This window comes from Eriocheir sinensis, chromosome 39 (genome assembly GCF_024679095.1).
Source record: "Eriocheir sinensis breed Jianghai 21 chromosome 39, ASM2467909v1, whole genome shotgun sequence".
Lineage (NCBI taxonomy): Eukaryota > Metazoa > Arthropoda > Malacostraca > Decapoda > Varunidae > Eriocheir > Eriocheir sinensis.
This window is the reverse complement of record NC_066547.1, coordinates 1,608,730-1,622,357: the sequence shown is the minus strand read 5'-3', so window position 1 is coordinate 1,622,357 and position 13,628 is coordinate 1,608,730. Positions and strand designations below refer to the sequence as shown.

At 43.0% G+C, this 13,628-nt stretch overlaps 1 protein-coding gene across 1 annotated transcript in view; it reads right to left on the bottom strand.

Annotated features, from left to right (window-relative positions):
• Positions 1 to 3,136: 3,136 nt before the first annotated feature.
• LOC127009115 (rho family-interacting cell polarization regulator 1-like) overlaps positions 3,137 to 13,628 on the bottom strand; it is a 39,330-nt gene continuing 28,838 nt past the window's right edge. Inside the window, exons 6-7 of the mRNA XM_050881900.1 lie at positions 6,214 to 6,385; positions 3,137 to 3,143 (exon numbers count right to left, since the gene is read on the bottom strand). Coding sequence (XP_050737857.1) covers positions 3,137 to 3,143; positions 6,214 to 6,385 — 179 coding nt within the window. The remainder of the gene's footprint in view (positions 3,144 to 6,213; positions 6,386 to 13,628) is intronic.

The window sequence follows — 13,628 nt, the reverse complement described above, 5'->3', positions numbered from 1 at the left end:
ACACACACACACACACACTACGTAGTTCAGTCCATATACATAGTGATGATGCTCATTTGAAAATATCATATATTTGCGAAAAAGTTTCACTCGCAGGAAATTACTTATCCTTTGCACGGAAAATACGGTCTTTTGTACAACATGCTGTAAGTATATAACATAGTGGAGTGGCTGAACTTTTGTTGCTGTGTTTGTGTGTGTGTGTGTGTGTGAGAGAGAGAGAGAGAGAGAGAGAGAGAGAGAGAGAGAGAGAGAGAGAGAGAGAGAGAGAGAGAGAGAGAGAGAGAGAGAGAGAGAGAGAGAGAGAGAGAGAGAGAGAGAGAGAGAGAGAGAGAGAGAGAGAGAGAGAGAGAGAGAGAAACTGCCGGTTGAGTAGATGACCACTACGTCATAGTTACAAGTCACATGGACGTCACGAATGAGAGGCCGAATGATGACGGCACCTAGCCTTGCTACTGGTGCCTGTATATTTTAGTGAAGTTTACCTTAAAGTTATTCTTACAAATGTCGTAGTCATCAACATTTGGCACCAAAGCCTATTTTTGTCAATAAGTCGGGGTCTCAATCATCGTCTCCCAAAATACCATCCTTGTCCGACGCTTTGTTAAAATGTTATATTCGAAAAACTGTGTGTCAAGGCCCCTGAGACGCATAGTAAGTACTTTTCAACTAGCATTTTCAGTGCAGATAATTTATCTACACAACCCTTCCATTTCCTAAAAACCCTTGGTGTTGATTTGCTCTAACCTATCAATGTTTCTGTGTGTGTAAGGATGCCACACCATGGAGCAGTATTTTAGTGTTGGTCTCACAAGTGTGTTATACGATAAGTGTTTTATGTCAGGAGTACAGTTATGCAAATTTCTCCTCAGGAACCTATGTAAGTGTTCAGTTGACTGTGGCACTGATATGTTCTATGTGAGTGTTGAATTTTAAGTTAGTGGAGAGGTGGACACTGAGGAAATTGTGTGTGTGTATAGATTCAAGGTCTATATGTGGAGAGTGTACATGTGCTGGATGGGGTTGTGAGCTCTCGTGAATCTTAACAGTTTACATTTGTCAGGGCGGAAATTCATAAACCAGGTGCGTTCCCACTGCTGGAGGAAGTCCAAGTATTTTTGTAGAAGTCTGCAGTCGTCAGTAGTTTTTACTGTTCTAAACAGTAAACTATCGTTGGCAAACAGTCTAGTGGAAGAGTTAGGCGTTCAGAGAGGAAGATTCTTAATGAACAGGAGGAAGGGGACCTAGAACAGTGCTTTGTGGGACACCTGAAGAAACAGCGACAGTGTCAGATGATGATCCAATTAGAAAATGTTGAGTCCTGATAGTGATAAATACATTGATCCAGTGAGAATTGGTTCTGAAATACCGTAGTATATCAATTTTAATGTGCGGGACTTTGTCGAAGGCTTTAGCAAAATCTAAAACAATAGTGTCAACTTGTTTAATGTAACGTTGGTCAAGTAGCCTCATTATGTCATGAAATGTAGTAATGAGTTGCAATTCACATGAGTGTTTAAGTCGAAAGCCGTGTTGTGAGTCAGTAAGGATGTTGTTTGTGTCAAGGAGATTCATAACGTGTTTATGTATTCAAAAATCATACATGGAATCAATGTTAGTGAGATGGGGCGATAATTGGCTGGGTCAGTCCGGTCACCTGTCTTAAATAAAGGTTTGATGTTTGCCAAAAGCCAGTCAGAAAGTAATGATGTGGATGATATGGATTGGATGAAGGAAGGCGGGAATGTTGTCGGGCCCAGTGGATTTACTAGTGTCAAGCCCTTCAAGTAATATTTTAATACCGTTAGTGGTAATGTTAAGGGGGGCTATTGGAGGAAGGGGCTGTGTGGCATGTTTGGTGTTAGATTCTGTTCTTGTGTGTAACCTACACTAATTGGAACTGTGGTGACTATTTGTTCCGTGTTGTGGGCTGGTTACTACTGTGATATTGTTGTCTTTCAGTGATGTAATAGTGTTAGTGTCATGTTTACGCGCCTTAAAAGAATTTGAAAAAAAGTTTCGTATGTTGTTTCTTACATTGCCTGCGAGGTAAGTTGCTATGTGTTTGTGTTTCGCTAATTTTATGTTTTTGGCAAGTGTCTTTTGGTGTTTTTTTGTAAGCGGTCCAATCGTCTGTTGTGTTGTATGTCTGCGTACATCTGTAGAGTCTTGTGATGCTGTCTGCATAGATACCTGGAAAACCAGGGAAGGGTGTACCTATAAGAAAGTGTTTTATGTGGTATGTGTGTTCAATGTGGCGTGTGCAATGAGTTTCAGGTTGTTCTATTTATCTCCTCACTCCCTCTCACAAGCACCCCATCTCTCCTCTTCATGCTAGAAATGTCACTCTTTCCTCCCCCATTCCTCTGTTACCTTCTTTCCAGAAAAGCTTTTTGTTGCAATATTATCAGGTACTAAGATAATACTCATAATTTTGTAAATGATCTCTATGTAATTAGCCATACATATATTTATGCAAGAAATTTTGGAGCCTTCTTTGACCCTGAACTCAATTTTGGATGGGAAATTAATATGGTTGTTAGACTAGTATTTCCCAAAGGAAGATCTTGCAACATGAAGAACTGGGGACTTCATTGTGCCCATGGAAGGGGGTTGGAAGAGGAAAGACATGTACCAAGGTAAGGAAATCATGAACATGAAGAACTAGGGACTTCCTTGTTCCCATGGGAGGGGAGGAAGGGGAAAGACATGTACCAAGGTAAGGAAATCATGCAACATGAACTGGAAACTTCCTCTGTGCCCTTGGGAGGGGAAGAAAGGGAAAGACATGTACCAAGGTAAGGAATCAAAATCTTACAACATCTAGAACTGAGGACTTCCTCAGAGCCCTTGGGAGGGGAAAATTTAAGTTAAAAGATGTATCAGGGAAGATCTTACAACATTAATTATTGCAAACTAACTTGGTGCCCTTGGTAGGGAAGAAAAATAAATACAAATGGATAGTTCCCTGGGACCTAATATATTCTTAAATTGCTATTTTTCCAGTTAGAGACTTCCTGAAGATAATCAAACCACCCATATCATAGTGTAATGTAATTATGATTATTCTGAGTTGCTACACTAACGGGGCATGTAGTCTAAGTAAATGTCAAACATATTATCATTATACAAAACCTTAGCAGCTTCTCTGGGAGAGGGTTAATAACCTCACAGTGTCAATTTTCATAAAAATACAAATGGAGTCGTCTTTAACCAAGCAGAATGTCGTTAACAAAAAATTACCCTTATGTGGCAGTTTTGAGCTTAAAATATAGCGGATGCTCAATTTTGATTCAGAAATGTCCTGTGGCCAGGAGATGGACCTGACCACCTCATATAAAAGAATGCAATCTCTCAAGCAGTTATCATATCAGGGCCGTAAATTATATATATATATATATATATATATATATATATATATATATATATATATATATATATATATATATATATATATATATATATATATATATGGGGTTGAGTGTGCAGGAGCTGCCTTGTATAGGCCAACCGGCCTCTTGCAGACTCCTTACGTTCTTATGTTCTTATACAGAGAGAGAGAGAGAGAGAGAGAGAGAGAGAGAGAGAGAGAGAGAGAGAGAGAGAGAGAGAGAGAGAGAGAGAGAGAGAGAGAGAGAGAGAGAGAGAGAGAGAGAGAGAGAGAGAGAGAGAGAGAGAGAGTTCCCCCAATATTTTCTATATCAGCTTCAAAATGCCTTTAAAGGTGCTTATCTAACAAAATAAAAATGCACATCTGCATACTCAATTCGCTCGCCCTCATACCCCCCCCACCCACCCCGCCTCCTCATGAACCTATGATGCCCTATAGCACCCCCCCCCCCCTCAAAAAGAAAAAATCTGCCAAAATTACGGGTCTCATAGGCTATGCATATCAAGACATTTTTTTTTCTTCTAATATAGCAAGATGCTATTTTCCGTAAATTTACTGATGATTCTCTGCATGAAAGCTATTTATTGGTCCTTTAATTCACCTATTAAAAAACAGAGCGCTGTACTGTATTCATTGCTGTTTTCCCATGAAAGAATAAAACAATATGCCATCCCATGCTGGAAAACACTGGGAGGACAGCCAGGTACACTCGACCAGCTGCGTACACGGATCCATGAACCTTGCAGTCCGCCTTTTTGTTTGTAAACAAAACGGGCGGCTAAGGATAGGAGGGCGCGGCGGAACACGACACCGGTGTTGTGTTATTTGGCGTCCCCATCGTCAAAAGCATGTTTACAAACACTAGTCTGTCGTGAACTTCGCATGCTCAGACCAGCGTAGACTGAACAGTCTCACAAAGCTTTTAACCGTAATTAAGAGTTGGTGGCAGGCTGCATCAGACATACACATTATTATTATCCTCGCTGTTTCTAGAACGACACTCTGTACGAGTTGTATTTATAAGTACAGAGTGTCGTTCTAGAAACAGCGAGGATGGTGGTATTGTATGTCTGATTCAGCCTTCCAGCAACTCTTAATGTGTTAAAGAGCTTTGTGAAACTGTACAGGGCTACGGTTACTGGTCTGAGCATGCGCAGTTCACGAGAGACCAGTGTTTGTAAACAAAAGCGCCAGCTTTTGACGATGGGACACCAAATAACGCAACACTGGTTCAGGCGTTTCTAGTATTACCATCCATATGTAGGCTACGTGTCAACGTGTGGTTTTCAGTTTTTGTAAGTTTTCTAAAATACAGATAATGAAAATTCGAATTCATCTATGTTTTTCTATTTGAAATATCAATATAGTATCGTTTTCGCCTATCGGACTTATCGCTAGCTAGTATCGGAACTGTGGATTTATATCGGATATCGGTTATCGGTTATCGCCTACATTTGTCTCCAGTTAACGAATATCGGTTATCACCGATAAGGTTTTTCATTATCAGTTATCGGTTATCGGGAATAATGTTTTCGGTCATCGTGCCCAGCTATGCCTATAGATTCCGTGCACGCCCACTACAGACGAAACCCTTTCCTAATCAACAGTTTCAAATCAACAATTAACGTGTTCCCCAGCTTAACCAGCAATACGAGTCTTGACTTTTGCTTGCAGCATGACCTTGAATGTGTCGATTCCCCTCACACACACACACACACACACACACACACACACACATGCACACTTTGCACACACACATGCACACTTTACACACACACACACACACACACACACACACACACACACACGCACACACACACACACACACTCACTCACTTTATAAACCCACACACTTTAGAGAGAGAGAGAGAGAGAGAGAGAGAGAGAGAGAGAGAGAGAGAGAGAGAGAGAGAGAGAGAGAGAGAGAGAGAGAGAGAGAGAGAGAGAGAGAGAGAGAGAGAGAGAGAGAGAGAGAGAGAGAGAGAGAGAGAGAGAGATATAGATAGATATATATATATATATATATATATATATATATATATATATATATATATATATATATATATATATATATATATATATATATATATATATATATATATATATATATATATATATATATATACCTGTCAAGCTACTGTGGTGTCTTGCCATAAGATTTTGCGTTAGAAACCATAAGTTTGTGTAGAAAAAACGTAAGACTTGACAGGCATAGTTCCGACGGACTCAATCAGGGTGCTCGAGGTACCTTTGTAGCGGCAGCCTAGGCCGCTACAGCGAAAACCAAACATTTCTGTTTGTATGTTTTCGAGGCAGCATACGTTGTAGCTGGTACAACGCCGTTTGGATCCGCTAAGGCCGCCTTGTAGGTTAAAAGACACAACTAATAACCAGTGGTGACTCCATCGACAAGTGAATTTATTTCCAAGAATATACATGTTTTTACGAACGGCGATTGGTAATTTACAGAAGTTCGTGTGCGCTAATATTTACAGTAATGGCTTTATGGTGATGCAGTTTCAGTATGTTAACGTTTGTAATAATAGGAGTGATTGTATACATATATTTACATGTAGTGACTTGCAGTCTGATGAATATAAAGACAAGATATTACAGTGTGATGAGAGTGGAAGAAGTGAAAGAGGACAAGGTGATTTCAGGGCAGACTGAAGAAATAAAGGTGGAGGAAACGAGAAAGAAAATGGTATGTTTAATGGGTCACTACATAACTCCCCCCCTAGTGACGAGGTAGGAGGAACGTTACGTGTTTTTTCTTGTGGGACTGGAGTTTGTATGCAATCACTGGAGTGGGGGACACTGACACGGTGTTGGTGGGTGAAGGATCCGGCTGCAGGAGGTACGCGGGCTTGACCCGGTCGATGGCGATGACATCGGATTTGCCGTGGCGGTCAATGGTGACGTTCTTCCGCGTCCTCTTGATGACGGTGAAGGGGCCATCGTATGGTTGCTGCAGAGGCTTCTTTGTGGCGTCCACTCGCACGAACACGTGTGTGCAGGTGTCGAGGTCCTGGCTCACGAACGTTTTGGATGGTGATGTACGTGGCGGCACTGGCTGGAGTCTCTGCATTGCGTTCTTGAGGTTCCTGGCGTAGTCCTGTATGTCGCAGGGAGGGCCAGGGGTGGGCGAGAGAACCTCTCCTGGGAGGCGGAGAGTGGTGCCGTACAGGAGCTCTGCAGAGGAGTGGCCGAAGTCTTCTTTGAGGGACGTCCGTATGCCGAGGAGGGCTAGAGGCAGAGTCGTAGTCCAGTCGCTGCGGTCCTGAACTGTTGCTGCCAGCGAGGCCTTGAGTTGGCGGTGGAAGCGCTCGACAAGGCCATTTGACTGAGGATGGTAGCTGGCGGTTCTGATCCGCTTAATCCCCAGGATGGACATGACCTTGTCCCAAAGGCTCGACTCGAACTGGCTTCCACGGTCGGATGTGAGGCTGAGAGGCGTACCGAAGCGCGACACCCAGGTGTTGACGAAGGCTCTGGCGATGGTGTCCGTTGTTATGTCTTCGACCGGGACAGCTTCGGGCCAGCGTGTGAACCTGTCAACGCAGGTGAGGAGGTACTTGTAGCCGTTGGAGTGTGGAAGTGGGCCGACGAGGTCGACGTGGACGTGTTCGAGTCTGGAGGATCGGGGCGTGAACGCTGCTGGAGGCGAGACGGTGTGGCGCGTCACCTTGGAAGCCTGGCACTGGACGCAGGTGCGGGTCCAGTCTCTGACGTCCTTGTTGATCCCCGTCCATATGAAGCGTGAGGACATCATCCGTTGTGACGCTCGGATCCCGGGGTGAGAGAGGTTGTGCAGCTGGCGGAAGAGTGGGTACCGGTGGTTCTTCGGCAGGTAGGGCCGGATGGTGCCGGTAGATGAGTCAGCGTAGAGGTGCACGTTGGTCCCGGGGAACTCGACTCGCCTCATCGACAAAGCGGGGTTATCCCTCAATTGCTGCAGCTCGGCGTCGTCGACTTGGTCTGCAGCAATGGCGGCATAATCGATGAGGGAGGAGGATGTTGCAGAGATGTTACGGGAGAGAGCGTCGGCGGGGATGTTGTCTTCGCCTTTGACGTACTGGATGTCTGTCGTGAACTGAGAGATGAAGTCGATGTGGCGCAGCTGCCTGGGAGAGTAGGTGGACTTGTTGTTGATGAAGGTTGTGGCAAGAGGCTTGTGGTCGGTGTATATGTGAAATTCCCGGCCTTCGACGAAGTATCTGAAGCGCTTGACAGCCTTGTAGATGGCTAGAAGTTCTCTGTCGAAGGCGCTGTACTTCTCGGCGTTGTTGAGTTTCTGTGAGAAGAATGCAATGGGTCTCCAGGCTCCGTTTACGTGCTGCTGCAAGACTCCACCAACGCCGGTGTCTGAGGCATCCGTGGAGATTGAAGTAGTGGCGTCTGGAGTAGGGAAGCTGAGTGTGGTAACAGCCTTCAGTGCCTCCTTGGCTTTGAGAAAGGCGTCGTCAGCTTCGAGAGTCCAGGCGAGTGTGACGGACTGGCCTCTCTTGCAGGGCTTGATCATGGAATAGAGTGGCTGAAAGATGAGCGCGCAGTGTGGAATGAAGCGGTTGTAGTAGTTGATCATCCCGAGGAACTGCTTGAGCTGGCGCTGAGTTGTCGGCTTCGGGAACTGTTGAATGGCGTCGCAGCGGGAAGGGATGGGAGTGATGCCTGAAGGAGAGACGGTGTGGCCGAGGAAGTCGACGGAGGTAACACCAAACTCTGACTTCTCAACGCTTATCTGGATGCCGTAGTCCTGGAGACGGGTGAAAACTTGCTCTAGATGTCGGTGGTGTGTGTCAGCGTCAGGACTGGCGATGACGACGTCGTCGATGTAGGCGAAGCAGAATGTCAGTCCTCGCAGCACTTCGTCCATAAACCTCTGGAAGGTTTGGGCAGAGTTCTTGAGTCCAAAGGGCATCCGTACGTACTCGTACAAGCCGAAAGGTGTAACGATGGCTGTCTTCGGGATGTCTGCCGGGTTGACTGGGATCTGGTGGAAGGCTTTGATGAGGTCGATCCTGGAGAAGATGGTGGAGCCAGCAAGCTGTGAGGAGAACTCCTGAATATTCGGCACCGGATAGCGATCCATGACGGTGCGCGAGTTGAGGGCTCTGTAGTCGCCGCATGGGCGTATGTCACCGTTCTTCTTGGGCACGACGTGGAGGGCAGACGACCAGTTGCTTGAGCTGGGGCGGATAACACCTTGGCGCATCAGCGACTCGAACTCGTCCACGTCGACCTCGTTGGCCCACTTCCGCACTCCAACGGCTACAAGTACCTCCTCACCTGCGTTGACAGGTTCACACGCTGGCCCGAAGCTGTCCCGGTCGAAGACATAACAACGGACACCATCGCCAGAGCCTTCGTCAACACCTGGGTGTCGCGCTTCGGTACGCCTCTCAGCCTCACATCCGACCGTGGAAGCCAGTTCGAGTCGAGCCTTTGGGACAAGGTCATGTCCATCCTGGGGATTAAGGCCGATTCAGACTATACGGTTCGTCTCCGTACGGTTCCGTTCCGTTTGCGTTCCGTCAAAATGTTGCTGTGTTCACACCATACATCTAGGATGCGGTCAGTCAGCGTGCGGCTGTTGCTCCGGCATGGCGTCAAGAAAATTTTGTGTGCAGGAGCTCACTGCAATTGCTCTTCTTTTAGATGAAGACGAGGAGGATAGAGTTAAAGCTAAGAAGAAGAGATTATGAGTACACGAGTGCCTAAGGAAAAGGAAGTCAGAGGGTGAATTTTGGACTCTGTACAATGAATTAGACGACGATGAAACGAAGTTTTATCAGTATTTCAGAATGACTAAATCCAAGTTCAACTATTTGCTTCAGAAAGTTAACGAGGATTTGATCAAGAGCAACACCTGCCTTCGGGAGGCTATTTCACCGAGGGAGAGGTTAGCTGTTTGCTTGAGGTTAGTGGCATACTCAATTTGTTTGTAAATTAGTTTATTACACAAATCACCATGAAAACTATCAGAACACATAGCCTCAAAAAAGTTATTCCTTTCAAACTTTAAATAAAACTTTATGAACTGGCACGTAGAAAATAAATTTTAGTTCCATTTAAGCTGCTATGTTCCCATGTACTCTTTTCATGATTACCGGTAATATTTTCTTGATTTCTTATAATAATAGACATCAAGAACCATTCATAATAAAATAAAAAATGTTTCATTGCTACACACTTCAAAATAAAAAATAAAACATTTAAAGGTATGCCTTGCACGCTGTCAAGTAGCTACTTTTTGCCACGAAATAGCACAAAAGAAAGTTTGTTTTTATACCATTATACTAGCATGACTGCAAGGGCTTTTCTTCATGATTACTATTATATTTACCATGATTGCTTAAAATAGTAAAGACATCCAGAATCTTTCACAATAAACTAAAGAATGTTTTTTGCCACATATTAATTGTTTATATCATTGACACTTGAAGCTGTGAACAAAATAGTAACAAAACTTACTTTACATCATGTAATACTGGGCATCTGAGCTACAAGCTGATGTGTTTCCTGGTGACTGAACTGGGACTTGAACCACTGTCTCAGTTCCTGTGTTTAATGGCACTTGGGCATCAAGTTGTTTCATTTCTAAATCAGAGACTATTGAAAGCACTTGTGTTTTACATATATTTTTATAATAAGGTGAAAATGTTTTTACCGTTGAAGCCATACTTTGGAAGAATAAGTCAATCGGGTCTGTAGGCTTTTCTTTATTCTCACTGTTGTTTTCCACTAAATATTTCATCAAAACTGATGAAGCTGTTTCAGGTGTGTTTACGTGCTTACTAGATGAACGTCTAACTGTGGCTTTACTTTTGATACAACCCTTTGATGAGTTCACTACGTGACGTGTTTGAGATGGAATATTTTCACATTGTTCCTGTTCTGTAGCACCCAATAATATTATATCATCTTCTCTTTCGGAATTCTCTGGTTCAACGTTACTACCATCATCAAGGTTGCCCACGGTGTCTCTCTCACGTAGATAAGGTTTGACAAAAGAAATTTCGTCAGCATATCTCCATTTAGGTACGCTGACTGCTTCCTGGCCGCTCTTTGTAGTGCATCTTTTCAAATATCTCCTATACTGGTCTCTAAGTGAGTTCCATCGTAATTTGCATTCCTGACCTGAAAATGATAAGAAATCATTCAGTATTTACATAATTAAAAATTTTAGCGTTTGATACGTAGAATATCACTTCGGACATAATAATACCTATACCGGAAGAAAAAATACGCGGTACTGTATGGTCTACTACTACTACTACTACTACTACTACCACTACTCTCTCTCTCTCTGTTCAGTAACTGCATCTTTGATTTCTTCTCCAGGTTCCTGGCGACCGGCGATAGCTTTAGAACCATAGCGTTTAGCTATCGTCTTGGTCACTCTACTGTTCACAGCATTGTTCAGGAGGTCTGTGCATCTATTATCAAGAGGCTAAAAGCTGAGGTTATGCCCAAGCCTACAGAGGAGACATGGAAGAACATTGCTGCAGAGTTCTGGAATTTATGGCAATTTCCAAATTGTGTTGGTGCCATAGATGGAAAACATGTAAAGCTTCAGGCACCACCAAACAGTGGTTCACTGTTTTATAACTACAAGCATACTTTTTCTGTTGTTTTGCTTGCACTCGTGGATGCCAATTACAAATTTGTAGTGGTTGATATAGGGTCATACGGAAAGAACAGTGATGGAGGCATCTTCTCTCATTCAAAGTTCGGTGAACAGTTAGAAAAAGGCGCTCTCAACATACCCCCTCCTGCACAGCTACCTGACTCATCTTGCATGACACCTTACGTCATTGTTGGAGATGAAGCTTTCCCCTTGAAAACTTACCTCTTGAGACCTTATCCCGGCTCACAAGCCAGTGATGATGATCAGAAAAGGCTCTTTAATTTTAGGCTCTCACGTGCAAGAAGGGTTGTTGAGAACGCGTTTGGGATACTGAGCCAGAGGTTTAGAATATACCAAAGGACACTAAATTTGTTACCTGATAATGCAGATAATGTAATATTTGCAACTTGCATTTTGCACAACTACTTGCGTGACAATGCTCCTGATGTCACAAACATGAATGTCACTAATAATGGAAGCTCTTTAGAGGAAATAGCTAGACAGGGAGGAAATGCTCCACAAGGTGCATTCCTTGTACGAGAGAAATTTAGGGAATTCTTGAACAGTCCTGCTGGTTCTCTTCCATGGGCTTAAGCATGATTGATAGATGAAGGTAGCAATTGCAGAATGTAGAAATGAATAAGAAATAGAAGCGGATATAGAATGATAAGGAATAAGATACAATTAGGCTATGATTTTGTGTAATAAAGTTTACTGTCTTACCTGATTTTTTTAATTCCTCTCCAATGGATTTCCATATCTTTTCTTTCACATAATTGTCAGTGTATTTTCTGTTGCTCATGTCATAGAGCTCCTCGTAGCCTCTGACCAATTCTATTAACTTTTCGTCGCTCATGACTGCTTCACTGCAAAGTAAACAAAAAGTTTTCACAGACTGAAGGTAAGTCGCGTCCTCTCCCCTCTGTAACCGCAACGTGACTGATACGTAACGGTGTTCACACTTGCGGCTGGAATGCGGAACGTTTCCGTTACGTATACGTTCCGTCCGTCAGAGATTTCTTCCAGACGTATCCCATACGTACGAACGGAAGCCGTACGGAAGACGGACGGAGACGGAACGTATGGTGTGAACAGCTTCATTTGATTTCAGTGTAACAATAATTAACGAACGGAAGCCGTACGGAAACGAAACGTATCTGAACCGTATAGTCTGAATCGGCCTTTAAGCGGATCAGAACCGCCAGCTACCATCCTCAGTCAAATGGCCTTGTCGAGCGCTTCCACCGCCAACTCAAGGCCTCGCTGGCAGCATACGTTGTAGCTGGTACAACGCCGTTTGGATCCGCTAAGGCCGCCTTGTAGGTTAAAAGACACAACTAATAACCAGTGGTGACTCCATCGACAAGTGAATTTATTTCCTAGAATATACATGTTTTTACGAACGGCGATTGGTAATTTACAGAAGTTCGTGTGCGCTAATATTTACAGTAATGGCTTTATGGTGATGCAGTTTCAGTATGTTAACGTTTGTAATAATAGGAGTGATTGTATACATATATTTACATGTAGTGACTTGCAGTCTGATGAATATAAAGACAAGATATTACAGTGTGATGAGAGTGGAAGAAGTGAAAGAGGACAAGGTGATTTCAGGGCAGACTGAAGAAATAAAGGTGGAGGAAACGAGAAAGAAAATGGTATGTTTAATGGGTCACTTCACCTTCTCCTAACCCCCCCCCCCCCACACACACACACTAATAACCGTAACAGTAACCGTTACTCAGCACGCTCACATGAATTTAAATATGGCGCGCACGATATACGTATTTCAAATTGTTTAAAACATATGTATTATAAAATAACCACATCGCAAGCGGAGAAGAAACGTAAGATTTTCAACTTACGCCATAAAACTTGAAAATCACCGAAATTACGTAAGACACGCAAAAAACGTAAGACTTGACAGGTATGTCAAATATATATATATATATATATATATATATATATATATATATATATATATATATATATATATATATATATATATATATATATATATATATATATATATGGAAACTGAACCTTCAGGCACTGCTTAGCTGAACTTACTTTGTTAGGAGATGACATATTGAAGTACAAGATTGAGTGCGAAGGTGTTCGGCAGAGGTTGTCTTTCTCTGGTGTGTCGAGGAACTTAGTGGAGGCTCCCGGAGTCCCAGTGTAGCAGGGCAGAATGAAGATCCCGGCCAAAGTGAAGACTTACCAATCATGGAGCTAGAATTCAAAGTATCGTACCGCAGCCTGGCAGCAACAGAACAGACCGAGATGGGAAAACGTTCTTAATCCGCCTTAATGCATCTGAGATTTTTTGAAGAAAGGGTGTATATGCTCTATGCTCTTGGGTCGCTGAGATTTATATGCGTATCATATAAACATGTGTTATATATATATTCTCTCTCTCTCTCTCTCTCTCTCTCTCTCTCTCTCTCTCTCTCTCTCTCTCTCTCTCTCTCTTGTCTTCTTTTAAATGTGTGTGTATGCAATAATATTAATATAAATAATAATAATAATAATAATAATAATAATAATAATAATAATAATAATAATAATAATAATAATAATAATAATAATAATAACAATAATAAT